Source organism: Rhinopithecus bieti, unplaced genomic scaffold (assembly GCF_001698545.2).
Source record: "Rhinopithecus bieti isolate Rb0 unplaced genomic scaffold, ASM169854v2 scaffold_25740, whole genome shotgun sequence".
NCBI classification, from domain to species: domain Eukaryota; kingdom Metazoa; phylum Chordata; class Mammalia; order Primates; family Cercopithecidae; genus Rhinopithecus; species Rhinopithecus bieti.
In genome coordinates, this window is record NW_016811705.1 from 412,951 (window position 1) to 431,401 (window position 18,451).

Here is an 18,451-nt window from a genome sequence, read left to right on the forward strand (position 1 = left end):
ATTGTAAATGCTGCTTCTCTTATATATATTAAAGAACATAAAACTATATTTAGTAAACATGTTAAAGACTAAACTTTGTTTTTATAAAGATAGAGGGAATGCAGAGGAGGGGATAAAGAGGAGATGAAGTTGGGGGGCAGGAAATGGACTTAGAGAACACAATAATGCCATTGGATTCAGGAAAACCTGTGCTAAGCATCAGGCATTCTTCCCTCCCCTCTGCTTTTAAAATCACTTGATGGACATTTATCTCCATGAGCCGTTCTTCTTACCTACCTCTAGACAGATGGCTCTATACGAATCACTGAGACAAGAACATCTGCATATTACCTAATGAACACTTAACTATTGTGCTCAGTTGTGTTTGTTTACTGATAATCCACCAGGCTGGATACTTTATTCAACACCTGCTATTGGAAAACTTGTCTCAGAGTGGGCAAAATTAAACCGACAGGTATAGAGTAGAATGGCCTGTGATAACTCCCAAACCAAGCAGCACCTGGTAAACATGTTAAAAATAGTCATTTCTAGGGACCTGACTTGAGACCCACTGAAATACCATCTCTTGAATGGGGCCCTGAATCTGTATATCTCGCCAGCTCTTATTTGGGAAGCACAGAAGAGCTTTGCCAAGACAGTGATTAAACCCCTTGAGGTAAACCCACTGATAGCAGGCTCCTTTGTTTTATTCAGCTTAGGTTATCCCTGCTTTGGGCGTAGGATAGTAAAAGGGGAAAGAGTTTTACTAATATGGATATATTATTTTTGTTTGTTTGTTTGTTTGAGATGGAGTTTCACTCTTGTTGCCCAGGCTAGAATGCAATTGCATGATCTCAGCTCACAGCAACCTCCATCTCCCGGGTTCAAGCGATTCTCTTGCTTCAGCCTCCCGAGTAGCTGGCATTATAGGCGCCCGCCACCACGTCCAGATAATTTTTTGTGTTTTTAGTAGAGACAGGGTTTCACCATGTTGGCCAGGCTGCTCTTGAACTCCTGACCTCAGGTGATCCACCCGCCTTGGCCTTCCAAAGTGTTGGGATTACAGGCGTGAGCCACCGTGCCTGGACTAATATGAATATGTTCTTTTGACTCTTTAAGCAGTCTGATTTATTATCTATGTTGCTTTTCTTCCCCAAACTTTCATACTTTTCATAACTACACTTCCTCATCTGAACCAAAGAACAGAGAAAATTGACTGCTTTCTTAATTCTACCCAGTCCCCAGGACTGTATAACTGTATATAAACATCAGCATTTTTTTTTTTTTCTGTCTCTTTTTTCTTTTTTGGAGATGGAGTCTGGTTTGGTCACCCAGGCTGGAGTACAGTGGCAGGATCTTGACTCACTGCAACCTCTGCCTCCCAGGTTCAAACAGTTCTCCTGCCTCACCCTCCCAAGTAGTAGAGACAGGGTTTTGCCATGTTGGCCAGGCTGGTCTTGAACTCCTGACCTCAAGTGATCTGCGCGGCTCAGCCTCCCAAAGTGCTGTGATTACAGGCATGAGCCACTGTGTTCGGCCTAATCATCAGCATTCTACTAGTTATTTCATTCCATATAGTGTGGTATGGTTCCTGAACCACCAGCATCAGCGTCACCCAGGAACTTGTTAGAAGTGGAGATTTTTAGGCCCACATCAGTTACACTGAAAATTTGAGGGTTGGACCCAATGCACATTAAAGTTTGAGAACCACTGCTCTAAAGGAATACTTTTCAAATTTTAATGTGTTTACATAGTACCTAGGGATCTTGTTAAAGGGCAAATTCTGACTTAGTAGATAGAGATCCGAGATTCTGAATTCTTAATAAGCCCCTTGGTAATGCTGGTGCTACTGTAATCTCATGTACCTCTGTGTATATTTGCCACAAAATGCAAGTTACACTTGCTGATGACTGGCACTTAGTTTACGTGTGTGCGTGTGTGTGTGTGTATGTATGTGTGTGTGTGTGTATATATATAGTAAAGGTAATGATAAAATTTACCTTTGAGCTTTAGAAAAGTAGACTATAAAGGCATACATGAGGCTGGGCACAGTGGCTCACACCTGTAATCCTAGCATTTGGAAGGCCAAGGTAGGAGGATCCCTTGAGGCCAGGAGTTCGAGACCAGCCTGGCCAACATGGTGAAACCCCGTCTCTACTAAAAATATAAAAATTAGCCAAGTGCGGTGGCATGTGCCTGTAGTCCCTGCTACTCAGGAGGCTAAGGCAGAAGAATTGCTTGAACCCGAGAGGCAGAGGTTGCAGTGAACTGAGATTGCGCCACTGCACCCCAGCCTGGGCAAGAGAGCGAGACTCTGTCTCAATAATAATAATAATAATAATAATAATAATAATAATAATAATAAAAAGGCATAGATAAGAGGACCAGAGGGATTCCCAGTAAATGACAAGATGAAATAAGAATAGGGCCGGGCGCGGTGGCTCACGCCTGTAATCCCAACACTTTGGGAGGCCGAGGCGGGTGGATCACAAGGTCAGGAGATTGAGACCATCCTGCCTAACACGGTGAAACCCCGTCTCTGCTAAAAATACAAAAAAAAACTAGCCGGGCGTAGTGGCGGGCGCCTGTGGTCCCAGCTACTTGGGAGGCGGAGACAGGAGAATGGCGTGAAACAGGAAGGCGGAGCTTGCAGTGAGCTGAGATCGCGCCACTGCACTCCAGCCTGGGCGATGAGCGAGACTCCATCTCAAAAAAAAAAAGAATACTAAATAGTTTCTGAGAAGACTGATTTAATGAGACAAGAAAATAAGTCAGATACTTTGAAAATTCCTACTAAATGACTTGAAACAAGAAATGAGAATATGTAGATGTAGTATCACGTATGTTGTGTTTTGGCCTTCAGAAACTGTGTACTGTTCAGAGTGTCAACTGCAGAGACATTGAAGGGCGTCAGTCTACACCACTTCATTTTGCAGCTGGGTATAACAGAGTGTCCGTGGTGGAATATCTGCTACAGCATGGAGCTGATGTGCATGCTAAAGATAAAGGGTAAATGCCAATGATTGTTATGGACTCTCTTCCTTACTTTTACTTGACCTTTTTAGGAAAACCTGGAAATCTGTTTTATTTTTCAAGGAAGCTTGTTTCCTAACATTGGCCTAAATATTAGATAGAGCTGCTTAATTTCAATCAAGATTTTATATGGTTAGCATTCATATAAAGACTTCACTGGCATAATGCCTAGGAATTTTATGATGGCCAAGGACATTACAACATTAGTGTGATACTGACTTTTAATGTGGTAAATTTTTCAGTTTTCAGGGAGGATTTTTGAATTCTTCCAGTCTATCTTAAAGTTATTTTCATTAAAATATACAATTCTTGACGTTGCATATATGGATGAATGTTATAGTCTCTGCATTTAAAACATTTTTTAAATGTTCTCCCCTGACTCACCAAAAAAGAACTTATTTCTGCCTTAAATAGATTTAGGTTCTACAAAGTATAATCGGTATACTTCCTTATGTAGTTCAAGAATTATCTTTCATCAGTTATATGCAATTATTTAAATTAAAACATGTTCTTCTGTGGCATTATTGTTCATTCATTACTTTTCAGAGGCCTTGTACCTTTGCACAATGCATGTTCTTATGGACATTATGAAGTTGCAGAACTTCTTGTTAAACATGGAGCAGTAGTTAATGTAGCTGATTTATGGAAATTTACACCTTTACATGAAGCAGCAGCAAAAGGAAAATATGAAATTTGCAAACTTCTGCTCCAGGTATATTTAAATACTTAACTGTAAACATTATGAATTACATAGAATATGTTTATAGTTTTTTAAGTAATTCTAGCATAAACTTAGTAAGCGATGGGAAACAATGTTATCTAATTCTGTACCTATATTTTAGAGTAAATGTCATAAACATTATATTTTAATCCACAGGTATGTTTACTGGCACCTAGAGTTATTTTTGTCTACAGCCAACTATCATGTGATAGTTCTTTTATTATTTTTAGTTTTTCTCTTTAGTACTTTAACCTACAAATATTTGATGAATTATTTACTTTCAAGCCAGGTTTATTTAGCATTGCTAAAATGGATGATACTGGTTCAGTACAGATACCAGTGGATATTTTACAATAACAAGAATACAGAGATTTATACTTTATTCAGATGTTCATGAAAAGTAAAAATAGTATGATATGAAAGTTAATTTTAATGAAATATGACTTTATCTTGAATGTAGTTTAAAATTTTAACTACATTAATGCATTAGAAAATCCAGTAATATTTAACTCCTCCGTATTCTTTTTATAATAATTCTGTGTGTAAACATTAGTAACAGTGAAGTTAACCTTTAAGATAGAGTCTCAATATAAATTTAGTTTTTCTTTGGTATTGTTACATTGACTATTTTCTCATTGACCAGTGGCACATTTAAGCCATTTCTCCCTTTTTTTCTGTTTTTCACATACCTAGCATGGTGCAGACCCTACAAAAAAAAACAGGGATGGAAATACTCCTTTGGATCTTGTTAAAGATGGAGATACAGATATTCAAGATCTGCTTAGGGGAGATGCAGCTTTGCTAGATGCTGCCAAGAAGGGTTGTTTAGCCAGAGTGAAGAAGTTGTCCTCTCCTGATAATGTAAATTGCCGTGATACCCAAGGCCGACATTCAACACCTTTACATTTAGCAGGTAAGTGAATGAAGTTTCACAGATTTAGGCTGGTAACATCTGAGATTCATTTTACCCAGGTAAAATATTTTCTGTAACTAAACTTTAAAAATTCAAATCAGGCGAAGCGCAGTGGCTCACACTTGTAATCCCAACACTTGATGAGGCCAAGGCAGGAGGATTGCTTGATTCCAGGAGTTTGAGACCAGCCTGGGCAACATGGCAAAACCCCACCTCTAGAAAAAATTACAAAAATTAGCCAGGAGTGGTGGCACACATCTGTAGTCCCAGCTATTCAGGAGGCTGAGGTGGGAAGATTGAGTCCAAGAGGTCACGGATGCAATGCGCCTTGATTGTGCCACTGTACTCCAGCCTGGGCAGCAAAGTGAGACCCTGTCTCAAAAAATAAAAATAAAATAAAAATTCAAATCAAATATCTTCTAATGCCACCATTATACTCTTTAGTATATTTGTACAGGACAACCGTACTTGAAGCTACTGGCTGAGTTCAAGTTCACTTTACTACTAGTACGTTACATTCAGTAAGAACAATTGAAGTAGGCTCTGCCAGTCCCCATGTACTTTGGGAATCATTATTCCAGATCATCATTTTGTTGGTATCACCTTTGGTAAACAAGATTTGAAAAATATGCCTACTTGAGCCAGCCTTCCTTACAGAAAGCTAAAGCTTTCTGTTCTTCCTGATGATAGCTGCTAAGCACAAGCAGGAAAAAACAATCTCAAAATTCTCAGAAGTTACATAAGCCTCTCACCAAAGTTATTTATTGTTTTGGTTTGTGAGAGTCCCCGTAACAAAATACCAAAGACCAGGTGGCTTAAACAACAGAAATTTGTTTTCTCACAGTTTTGGAGGCTAGGAGTCCAAGTTCAAGTTGTTGGCAGGGTTGCTTTCTTCTGAAGCCCCCACTTGGCTTGCCTACCTTCTCAGTGTGTCCTCCCATGGAACATGATGTCTCTTTCTATATGTCCTAGTCTCTACTTTTAAAGAAACCAGTCAGATTAGATTAGAGCCCACCTAGTGGGCTCATTTTAACTTTTTTAGCTCTTTAAAGGCTCTGTCTCCAAATAGAGTCACATTCCAAGGTACTGGGGTTAGGGCTTCAACATAAGGATTTTGCAGGGTACAATTCATTTCGTAACATTTGTTTTAAGTTTTCACGCATAAAACTAGCACAATGTACCTTTGTTTTCAGTGCAAACATACGATATATTTTGCTTTCAGTACAACTTTTTCAGCTGCGTTACAGATGTTAGGAAATCATTAAAATCACTGAGCTATAGCTAATACCTTGGTGGAGTTCCATCGTAGGCACAGTGGACTCATACAAGTTTGTCTAAATATGCATGGTTTAAACATAGTATAAAAAGCAAGAAAAAATAATGCAAATATTTCTGCCATTTCATGTAATGTGGGAGATGGAAATCTATTCTGTTCATTTCAGTCTTGTATTATAACTTGGTGTTATATATGATTTTTACCTTTAAATACTCCATATAAGTTGAGACCTCACTGTCCAAAGAAACGAATTACTCTGTGTGTCTTTCAAGTATTTTGGAAGTGATAAGCCACAAATGCTAACATGGTGAGAAAAAGCTTTGTTTGCACTGGCTATCAGGAGTTTCTAGTTCATGTAAGACAAAATATGACTTGACCTCTGATTGGAAGTTGTGCTGTGCGTATTTATGTTAGCTTTTATATCTTTCTTGTAGCTTATCTAGAACACTTGACTGTGTCCAAGTTATCTTTGTAAGTGACAAATAATTTGTATGCACAAAATATTTGTCCACTTCTGCAGCGTTAAATACCATACCTTGAGACCTGGAAAGACTTTTAGATTAGTGTAATATTTTATGGTAGTTTTATAATTTTATTTTCTTGATCTTTTAAATTCTTTTGCTTTAAGTCCTTTAGCAAAAGGATAAAAACTACAATAGAAGTAAGTTTTATTTCATGGCTTTAACAGCTCCTAAGTTCCTCTACCAGACTTGCAGAGACGTGTACCTCTGAGTTCTCTCTAGCAAAAAAGCACGCTCTTGTGGCCTTCTGGGGAAGGGGACTCTGAGATCCACTCTGGTTTGACTTGTACGTGATTGCAGACCTTTGACTTGCAGCCCCTGAGACCCATGTCCCTGAGTTCAAGAAATGGTATGTAACACCCATGAAGGCAGAGACTTCAGTAGGAAGGTTTTCATAGGAAAAATACAAGTAAATCAGTCAGTATAATTTTGGGAATCCACAAAACTAATAGATAATACGAAAAGCTTCCAACTTGAGGCAAGGGGGAAATGTTTTCCAGAAGGTAAATTGTTAATAGAGTCCAATGAGCTCTTTCAGATTTATACAAAATCTCTTTTATGTTTTCAGTAATGTCTATGCCTTATAAATACATACATATATATATGTATACATATAGTGACTTTTTTATATTAACAAGTGGAAGTATTATGACATAGGACTAAAAAAGAAAAAACAAGTAAAGTAATTTTACTTCTTTTCTGAATTAGCTGGTTATAATAATTTAGAAGTTGCCGAGTATTTGTTACAACACGGAGCGGATGTGAATGCCCAAGACAAAGGAGGACTTATTCCTTTACATAATGCAGCATCTTACGGGGTAAGTTCTTCCATGTTACTTTTAAAATTTTGTGGAATTTTAAAGTGAAAGTCAGTATTGCAGCTCAAATGGAATTTAGTTTGATGTTCTCATTTTACAGAGAAGTAAATGGGAGAGCTGAAGAAGTTAAATAACTTCCAAATTTCAGTTCTGAATCTGTTCTAAGCTTGCTGTGTGATATGCGGCGTATTGTTGTTTGTTTTATTATCTGCCTTAACACCTGTCTCTTATTTTCAGTGAAATGTTGGTGATTGTGTTTGTTGGTACCCAGAAAATCCACTGGGGCACCAAAAGGGTAGATGGAATCTGTACAGATTCAGACGCATTGTTCCTGACTTATTATAGTCCCAAATGTTACCTTCAGAATTGACCATCTTCAATGGTATAGTTTGAATAATTGAGGAAGATTGCTGCTTTATAAATTGACATTTAGTAGTTATAACATTTGAATAAATTAGAAATTATTAAAGTCATATTAGTCTAGTTTCCTGCTAAATAGAATTCTTAACTCTTTGCTAGGTAGTTTCTCAAGTTATTGAAATGTCCACTGTTATTTATAAGTTGTGATGTTGGGGGGAAAGAGTTTTAATTTTCATTTCCAGAGTAAGTTTGAAAATGTGGAAGTAGGTACATAACTAGTTTCTTCTTAAGAAAGTAAAGTGTGACAAAATAATATTTCAGACTGTAATGGGTATTTTCTTTTACAGCATGTAGATGTAGCAGCTCTGCTAATAAAGTATAATGCATGTGTCAATGCCACGGACAAATGGGCTTTCACACCTTTGCACGAAGCAGCGCAAAAGGGACGAACACAGCTTTGTGCTTTGTTGCTAGCCCATGGAGCTGACCCTACTCTTAAAAATCAGGAAGGACAAACACCTTTAGATTTAGTTTCAGTAAGTGATGGACTTTTGAAAATCTCAGTGCTTTTCTGACTTTTAAAATTCACTTGATGTTATTATAAAATGTCTTTGTAGTCGACGTGAATGACAAAATCTGGTTTTTAGCCTGATTTTAATGTAAGAGTTCTTTAGTATTCAAATATAATAGAATTATAAAGTAATATAATTATTCTTCTGTAGAATAGAATTATCAATCAGTTATTGTATACTGAGTATTTTGGAAATAGGAAAAAGAAGTACATGATATAACTGCTTACGTTAGTTAGGTAACTAACCAGACCCAGACCCTCTGAGAATGCTGTTACAGCGCATACAGCGCAAGATAGTACAGACCATGGGTCTTACACACGGCCCCAACTGAGAACATTGCCCCCAAGGTGCAGCCACAAACCCTGCTGCCAATAGAGATTCCTTTTCCTCCCACACTGCCTCATCCCAGAGTTCTTGTTGCTCACCCTGCCTTAACCATTCATGAAACAAGCCTATTATCCACTTTCCTGTGGAGGTCCTGTTTTCCTTCCCCTCTCTCTGGAGCATGGAGCAGGTGTAGGAGCTTCCACTGAACCTTCCACCTCTGCTTTGGGCACTGAAGCAGATGCCTCTCTTGCCTCTACTGCTGAGGACATTGACTAGAGCAGTGGAAGGAAAGGAAGAAGGAATTCTTTTTGAGATGAGAAGGAAGGGGAATCTTTTCTGCAGACTGCTTTCTACTGAGAGAGATTCCATTGTTCCACATTACAATAAGAAACTGAGGTAGTTCAGCTGCATTGGGGCTTAAGTAGATTTTTCTCAGCCAGCTAACAACCCAGCCATATTTACAACATTATCTCTTCAGAGAAATATCTTTCTAGCTCCAAACTACCATAAAAGTGAACATTTGGAATTCATTCCACCCATATGTTAGTCTACCAGATATAATTAAGTGACAATGAAGCAAAATGCTCTGGAGAACATACAAGGGCTTTAGAGTCAGACATACTGGGCCTAAAATTCCAGCTCCACCATTTAAGTTGTACAATCTTATGAACTGCCTAACCTCCAAAGCTTAGTTACCTCATCTATAAATAGGGGTAAAATATATCTGGTTAGTATGAGAATTAAATGGGGTAATTTACTTAAAGTCTTTGGCATAGTATCAGGTACATAAAAAGCACTCAATAAGTGGTACTATTATTATAAACAAATGTCATTTACAAACTGTGAGTACAGTGGGAATGCATAGACTGGGGGAGGAGAAAGGTGATTACTGGAATAGGCAGAACAAATGACTATGAAACAAGTACTGATTTACTCCTTGCTGAATATTAGTTGAATGTTATGAAAGAATAGTACATATTACCGATTTAACAAATTAATGTACCTATAAATGTGAGGACTTTTTTCCATTCTAGCAGATTTTTTTTTTTTTTTTTTTTTTTTTTTTGAGATGGAAGTCTCGCTCTGTCACCCAGAATGTAGTACAGTGGCACAATCTGGGCTCACTGCAACCTCTGCCTCCCAGGTTCAAACGATTGTCCTGCCTCAGCCTCCCAAGTAGCTGGGATTACAGGCATACGCCACCACACCCAGCTAATAATTTTGTATTTTTAGTAGAGATGGGGTTTCACCATGTTGGCCAGACTGGCCTCAAACTCCTGACCTCAAGTGATCCGCCTACCTCGGCCTCCCAAAGTGCTGGGATTACAGGCATAAGCCACTGTACCCGGCCCCATTCTAGCAGATTTAATTAAAATGATTATCTTTTCTACCCACCTCCTCTCCAAAAAACTTTCAATTTTGAGGAACAAATACATTGCTGAATATTTTCCAGGAAATACAAACAATTCTGTTTTCTAAAGTTCTGTGTAGGTGGAATTACTTCTTTCAGAATAACTACAATATGACTAAAACCTCTTACCTTTTAAGATTGGTATTTCTGTAATTCATTGTGCTTCTCAGTCACAATATCAGAATTAGGGTTTTGTTCATGCTTTGCCATATTTAGGTTGTATTTTTATAATATGTATTTTGGAAGAGATGTTCTCAGTTATGTCTTATATTTTAATAAGTTTAGCTGGATGCAGGTTGAATATCCCTTATTGGAAATGCTTAGAACCAGATGTGTTTTCAGCTTTTGGATTTTTTTTTTCAGATTTTGAAATATACTCAAGCATTATACTTACTGTTGAGCATCCCCAATCCCAAAATCTGAAATCCAAAATGCTCCAATGAACATTTCCTTTAAGCTTCATGTCAACATTTAAAAGTTTTCAGATTTGGGATGTTGGACCTGTATTAACCTCTTTGCTTCACTTTTTAAAATGAATAATCCTCCATTGTGATAATCCTGGCACAAATTGCTGGGTTTTGTCATATTTTAAAATATATTTTATTAGGTATAATAGCATTTTAAAACTTGCTTATGGCAGATTTTGTCTCTGACACGTACCCTAGGCAGATGATGTTAGCGCTCTTCTGACAGCAGCCATGCCCCCTTCTGCTCTGCCTTCTTGTTACAAGCCTCAAGTGCTCAATGGTGTGAGAAGCCCAGGAGCCACTGCAGATGCTCTCTCTTCAGGTCCATCTAGCCCATCAAGCCTTTCTGCAGCCAGCAGTCTTGACAACTTATCTGGGAGTTTTTCAGAACTGTCTTCAGTAGTTAGTTCAAGTGGAACAGAGGGTGCTTCCGGTTTGGAGAAAAAGGAGGGTGAGACATTCTACAAAAATAACTTTCTAACTGGTATTGTAGCCCCATATTTGACATTTGACAGTTATCTCTCTTAAGCCTAACACTTTTCTAGCTGCTATGGGAAGGTATATGAATATTTTTAACCTTAAATACAAGGTATTAGTATCAAATTAGTTAACATAGCCTTAAAAAGGTTTAGCCTTGTGTTGTTTCTTCCTTCCAAGGTGAGAGTTGAAGAGTCTTGTGCTACTAACCTACTCTATATTTATGTATGTATGTATGTATGTATGTATGTATTTTTGAGATGGAGTTTTGCTCTTGTCGCCCAGGCTGGAGTGCAGTGGTATGATCTCGGCTCACTGCAGCCTCTGCCTCAAGGGTTCAAGTGATGTGCCTGCCTCAGCCTCCCGAGTAGCTGAAATTGCAGGCATCCACCACCACGCCCGGCTAATTCTTGTTGTTTTAGTAGAGAGGGGATTTCACCATTTTGGCCAGACTGGTCTTGAACTCCTGACCTCAGGTGATGCACCCGCCACGCCTCCCAAAGTGCTGGGATTGTAGGCGTGAGCTACCACCCCCAGCCCTTAATCTACTTTTTAGATGTAAACTTTTCTGTTAAAATTCATCTAACTTTATGCAACAATGTGGAACTTGTTTTTATAAACTTTTTTGTGAAGTAGCTTACATCCTGAAAGATAGGAAAACTGGTTTTAAAAATACAGATGCAATTAAAACAAAGTTTAAAATAAAATGAGAGTACTGAGACTGCCCCATTGATTAACTTATTTCTCATGTTGAAATTTTATAGCTTTCTCTTGTTCAGTATTATATCTTAAGTGGCTATTAATATTTGTTTTTGAAAAAATAATTATTTTCTTCATATATAGTAACATTACAAGACTTTATTGTTATAGTGATGAATGAAATACATTATTCTGATGTGAAATTCCATTTGTTTTGGATTTTTTTATTTCCCAGTTCCAGGAGTAGATTTTAGCATAACTCAATTCGTAAGGAATCTTGGACTTGAGCACTTAATGGATATATTTGAGAGAGAACAGGTGAGTAGATGAATCATATTGTTTGGATTAGTGGTTTATGGAAACTCAAGGAAAATTTGGAACATACTTGAAATGAGCTGAACTATGTAAGCTATTGGGGGAGAATGATTTTTAAGAAATGACATCAGTCAGCCTTCTAATTTGGCTTGACCTTGGAACTTCCATTTAGTTTACTAGCACACAATTGACTCGTGTAGTAATGGTAAAATAGCTTTCTTGAATGGGAAGTTTAGTTTATTCAGTTCTTGAAGTAAGTTATCCTTGAGCACTGTCTATTCAGTTATCTCTCTTAAGCCTAACACTTTTCTAGCTGCTATGGGAAGGTATATGAATATGCCAGCCATATCTGGGCTTTTCTAAGCAGTCTCAGTTTAAAGTACTCTGTCAGAATACATTTACCGATTTTTGTTGTTGTTCAGAAAGTAGTGTTACTGTAGATTTACACTCTAAGGGACTTTCAGTGTAGTTTTGGAAGTGGAATAAGAACATATGGCCGGGCGCAGTGGCTAATGCCGGTAATCCCAGCACTTTGGGAGGCTGAGGTGGGTGGATCACAAGATCAGGAGTTCAAGACCAGCCTGGCCAAGATGGTGAAACCCCCGTCTCTACTAAAAATACAAAAAAATTAGCCAGGCATGGTGGCGGTTGCCTATAATCCCACCTACTCAGGAGGCTGAGGCAGAGAATTGCTTGAACCCGGGAGGCAGAGGTTGCAGTGAGCCAAGATCACACCACTGCACTCCAGCCTGGGTGACAGAGTGAGACTCTGTCTCAAGGAAAAAAAAAGAACATATGAAAATTCAAATTTTACCATAGATTTTAGAAATTTGCAGAAGGGAGCTGGGCACGGTGGTTCATGCCTATAATCCCAGCATTTTGGGAGACTGAGGTGGGTAGATCGCCTGAGTTCAGGAATTTAAGACCAGCCTGGCCAACATAATGAAACCCTGTCCCTACTAAAAATACAAAAAATTAGCCAGGCATGGTGGTAGGCGTCTGTAATCCCAGCTACTTGGGAGGCTGAGGCAGGAGAATTGCTTGAACCCGGGAGGCAGAGGTTGCAGTGAGCTGAGCTTGCACTTTTGCACTCCAGCCTTGGCAACAAGAGTGAAACTCCATCTCAAAAAACAAACAAAAACAGAAATTTGAAGAAGGAAAAGATTACTGTGAGCTAGGCTCATCAGGGAATGCTTCATGGAACGTGTGTAAGTAAAACAGGATTTTTAAGAATGGCTTCAATTTCATGAAGCCATAGTGTATTACTGTATTAAAGATAAAAGGGGGCCGGGCGCGGTGGCTCAAGCCTGTAATCCCAGCACTTTGGGAGGCCGAGATGGACGGATCATGAGGTCAGGAGACCAAGACCATCCTGGCTAACCAGGTGAAACCCCGTCTCTACTAAAAAATACAAAAAACTAGCCAGGCGAGGTGGCGGGCGCCTGTAGTCCCAGCTACTTGGGAGGCTGAGGCAGGAGAATGGCGTAAACCTGGGAGGCGGAGCTTGCAGTGAGCTGAGATCGGGCCACTGCACTCCAGCCTGGGCGACAGAGCGAGACTCCGTCTCAAAAAAAAAAAAAAAAAAAAAAAAAAAATAAAAGGGTTACTTTGAACAGTGATGCACAAGTACCATTTGGCATAGTCCAGACTCAGAAGGAACCATTGAAAGACATTGTACAAATAGGGTTGGACGTAGAGTGATAGTAGAAAAGTATTATGGAAAAGATAAAATAGAATACTTGAATGTGGTTAATTTGAAAGTGCATTTTTGTTTCGCATTTTAGTTCTGCTCAGGTTCTTATGCTAAATGGAAATAATATTTTTTGAAATGTTTAAAATAATCTGGAGTAAATGTATGAATCTTATATATTATGAAAACACCAATATATGAATGTCCGCCAAATAAGTAAGCATTCTAAGTAGTTTCCTCCTCTTTTGTAAGATCACTTTGGATGTATTAGTTGAGATGGGGCACAAGGAGCTGAAGGAGATTGGAATCAATGCTTACGGACATAGGCACAAACTAATTAAAGGAGTTGAGAGACTTATCTCCGGACAACAAGGTATTTTATTGTAATAATTGCTGTTGTCAGTTTAACAGTTTGCATAAAGGCAACCCTCAGTGTACTAAGTTATAATTTAAAAATATGTGTGAGAGAATCTGTTTAATAGGAAGAATACTAATTTAGGATTCAGGAAACTGGGATCAAGTCTTAGCTGTGCTACTAACTTAAACTTACTGAGCTGCTGCTGTTAACGATGTGAACCTAAGTAAAATTTCTAGACCATTCAGAAATTTGGGAATTGTTTTAGCTCCTGAAAATAAGGAAGTTAGTTGAGATTATTTTCTGAAGTTGTTCTAGTTCTAAAATTGTATTATTTTAAAGGTCCAAAACTTAGGTATCTCATTTCTTATGGTAATATAATAGATAATAACTAAGTGTTCAGGCTAACCCGCAAAGTTCTGTACTAAATCTCTTACATAGATAAATTTGTAAGTGCTTGGGATGAAAATACTCGAAAGCAATAATGTTACAAGTGAGGAAATTGAACAAAACAAAGTTGAATAATATTTTTATTTCTCCTTAATGTTGGTGCTTAAGGAAAATGCAAATTGCATTTATTCAGCAGATGTTAACACTTTATACCAGGTCTGTGTATAAAAAGGTGAATTGTTTTAAGTGTCAAAACCACATTTAACTTCATTGTTCAACTGAGGGAGTGATTTATCCTGGGGTCAATAATATTCAATAATTGAACATCCTGGCTGTACACCTGGGGTTAAAGAGAAACCTCCATCAGTAAAAATGAAAGTATTTTCAGGAAAGAATGTATGCTAGCCAGGATGGGGTCCACCGCTGAAGAAATAAGAGCACCTCTAAAAACATAGATGATTCAAGCTAAGGAATACTTTAAACTGGTATTTTAGAATAAGCTCAGTTAAAGATAGATGTATTTTACTGCCTGATAGGAACTAGGATAAGATATTTAAAATGCAATATGGTCTTGGCTATTTCTAGTATAGAGGACAAATTTTTATAAGATAAAGAGAGAAAATCCATGATTTCCTGAAATATTAGTATACAATATAATTAGCACTAAAAATGAGGAACTAGAACCCTCAGTTGTAGACCATCATTGTGACTTTACTGGAATAATACTGATCTGGTATGATAACAAATACATTGGAGTACCAGGATAGCAAGAGTCTTAGGAAAGAGGCAGGATAGAAAAGGAAAGCAGGCAGTATTTGTATATTAAACATATCATAGCTATTAGAACTGCACTGAAAAGCTGAAAGGCTCAATGATAGAAATGGATACGTTGCCTCCAAATGGCAGAGGTACTTCCATGCCACGTCTGGTCCTGTAGTCACTCTGATACATCCAGCTCCACTTGGATAGGAACATTCATTCCTATATGAAGGAGAAACGTCATGAGACAAAATGCTGTGTCTGATCTAGCATATCAGGGTCACTTTCCTACATAAAATTACCATCTTCCTTATGTTCTTTCAAAGTCAAGATTCTTTTTTGTTCCCCCAATCTGATGTTAGTCAACAGGGATTCCATACTTACACCTGATTTGCAAAGTGGAACTGGTAGCTGCCTATGATGATTTTCTAACACACTTATCATACTGACTTAACAGCCTTACCTATTATTCCGTGCATCAAGTCAGTAGATGACTAGTACCATACTGATCTTTCAGTATTGATAAACATCTTCTTGTATATGTTGCAGATGCCTCAGTCAAGCATTTGTCACAGTCTTTATTCTATAAAATACTCTCCATATGCTCTTCATAATCCGTAAAGATTATTGCAATTCAGCCACTTCTGTGTTTATTAGCATTGGCATGTTGGTAGTAGTCCTGTTCTTCAGACCATAGCTTAGAATCAGAGTAGTGCTCTTCGTCTCCAGAGGCAGACTTCCATGCACTAACCCAGCAGTAAAGGATTTGGCCCCTACATGGGAAAACAGCAGTGTTGGAGATATTGTTGTAGAGATTAAACGAGAGAGTTGTGCTACAAATACACCAAAGGAATTAGAAAATTCTGTTTAAAATTCCATTTTAAAAACTTTTATGAAAGTAAAGATACAAAAATAGATATGATTATCTTGATCATTGACATTTGGAAAACACAAATTCATTGCGGAGATAAACAATATCTTATGGGACAGAATATACATTCAATAGGTGGTAGACTATGGATTTCTCCTTCTGGGGTGATTTAAAATTACCTGAGGCTATGCAAGTTTCTGTCATTATTCTTCCTCATATTTACAAAGAAGAAAGAGATTAAATGTTGAAAAGACTGCATAGTTAGTAAAGAAAGTAATTTGAAGAAGAAAATGTGTTACAAACTCATTAAGAATAGGAGATAAAGCAGAGAAAGATTTTCTGAAATATTTCCACAAAACGCCTTATAACTTGTCAGGTCAAAAAGTAGTCGTCTAAATGCATTGTGGTGTGTGTACTGGTTTTGATCCTAGAACAAAAAAAAAGGACATTAGTGGGGAAAACTAGTGAAAAAATGATGTCAGTAATTTAGTTAATAAGTGTTTGTTTGTTTTGAGATGGAGTCTTGCTCTGTCGCCCAGACAGTAGTGCAGTGGCTGGATCTCAGCTCACTGCAAGCTCCGCCTCCCGGGTTCACACCATTCTCCTGCCTCAGCCTTCTGAGTAGCTGGGACTACAGGTGCCTGCCACCACACCCGGCTAATTTTTTGTATTTTTAATAGAGACAGGGTTTCACCGGGTTAGATAGGATGGTCTCGATCTCCTGACCTCGTGATCCGCCCGCCTCGACCTCCCAAAGTGCTGGGATTACAGGCGTGAACCACCGCGCCCGGCCTAGTTAATAAGTTTTGACAAATGTGCTATGGTTATATAAAATGGTAACATAAGGTGAAAGTGGGTGAAGGGGACATAGGAACTCTGTACTTTCAGCATTTCTAAATATCTAAATTATCACAATATAAAAAGTTTTTTAAAATTGATAGTAAGCGGCTGGGTGCAGTGGCTCACACCTGTAAATCCCAGCACTTTGGGAGGCTGAGGTGGGTGGATCACCTCAGGTCGGGAGTTCAAGACCAGCCTGACCAACGTGGAGAAACTCCGTCTCTACTAAAAATACAAAATTATCCAGTTGTGGTGGTGAATGCCTGTAATCTCAGCTACTCAGGAGGCTAAGGCAAGAAAATCACTTGAACCCAGGAGGCGGAGGTTGTGGTGAGCCAAGATCGCACCAGCCTAGCCTGGGCAACAAGAGCAAAACTCCATCTCAAAAAAAAGTTTAAAAAAAAAATTGGTAGTAAGCATCAGAAAAATTAGGTAGTTATTTTTGGTTTTGATGTTCATTGTTTATTGGCAATTTATTTTTCTACCTTCAAATTTTGTTTCATAGGTCTTAACCCATATTTAACTTTGAACACCTCTGGTAGTGGTACAATTCTCATAGATCTGTCTCCTGATGACAAAGAGTTTCAGTCTGTGGAGGAAGAGGTATGTTCATATACCTTCAATAGTAGGTTGGCCTTTTGTATTTAGTTCACTTTGTATCCTCTTGTTTCTTTTTCTTCCTTTAGTTTGCATTATATAATTTTCACCTATAAATACTGTTTTCAAGCTGATTATCTAATAACTGTCTCTAGAAAATATTACTCATGAATTTATAAGACTCATATTCTTTGTTTTGTGTTTGTTTTGTTTTGTATTTTTTGTAGAGACAGGGTTTCACCGTGTTGCCCAGGCTGGTCTCAAACTCCTGAGCTCAGGCAGTCCACCTGCCTCGGCCTCCCAAAGTGGGGCACCATGCCCAGCCCTCATATTCTTTGAATAACAAAAATATTACAACCTGTTTTGTATTCTCAAAAGTAGAATCAGATGAGTCAAGAACCATGTTCCCCAAATCAGAAAATACACAAATGCTAATGCACATATATTTCAAACCATTTTTCTGACAGATGCAAAGTACAGTTCGAGAGCACAGAGATGGAGGTCATGCAGGTGGAATCTTCAACAGATATAATATTCTCAAGGTAATAAATTAGTGAAAGTAAAGTTTTCTGAGACCATAGTTTTCAAAGCCTGAAGCCATAAGTAACTTTCATAAGAATATAATCTGGCTAGCCTGGTAAGTCCTTGACTTGGCATCAGAGACTATTTTGAGGAAGAAGATACCCTTGGAAGGTTAATATTCTCCAAATCCCTGTGCTATTTTTAATAACTGATAATAATTCAATTCTTGTTGAACATATTCAAGTGTATGGGTTATGCTTTATCTTGGGGTAATGCTAAATACTATAGGTTTAAGACTATATAAAGTACTTACTCTAATTAAACTAAAGAGCTTTTGCACAGCAAAAGAAACTACCATCAGAGTGAATAGGCAACCTACAGAATGGGAGAAAATTTTTGCAACCTACTCATCTGACAAAGGGCTAATATCCAGAATCTACAAAGAACTCAAACAAATATACGAGAAAAAAACAAACAACCCCATCAAAAAGTGGGGAAAGGATATGAACAGACATTTCTCAAAAGAAGATATTCATAC

At 38.1% G+C, this 18,451-nt stretch overlaps 1 protein-coding gene across 1 annotated transcript in view; it reads left to right on the forward strand.

The window, feature by feature from the left end:
* TNKS2 (tankyrase 2) overlaps positions 1 to 18,451 on the forward strand; it is a 68,156-nt gene that overhangs the window by 39,729 nt on the left and 9,976 nt on the right. Inside the window, exons 15-24 of the mRNA XM_017894700.1 lie at positions 2,843 to 2,988; positions 3,559 to 3,724; positions 4,427 to 4,646; positions 7,152 to 7,261; positions 7,969 to 8,157; positions 10,597 to 10,849; positions 11,810 to 11,892; positions 13,832 to 13,952; positions 17,300 to 17,397; positions 17,859 to 17,933. Of these exons, the coding sequence (XP_017750189.1) occupies positions 2,843 to 2,988; positions 3,559 to 3,724; positions 4,427 to 4,646; positions 7,152 to 7,261; positions 7,969 to 8,157; positions 10,597 to 10,849; positions 11,810 to 11,892; positions 13,832 to 13,952; positions 17,300 to 17,397; positions 17,859 to 17,933 (1,461 nt within the window). The remainder of the gene's footprint in view (positions 1 to 2,842; positions 2,989 to 3,558; positions 3,725 to 4,426; positions 4,647 to 7,151; positions 7,262 to 7,968; positions 8,158 to 10,596; positions 10,850 to 11,809; positions 11,893 to 13,831; positions 13,953 to 17,299; positions 17,398 to 17,858; positions 17,934 to 18,451) is intronic.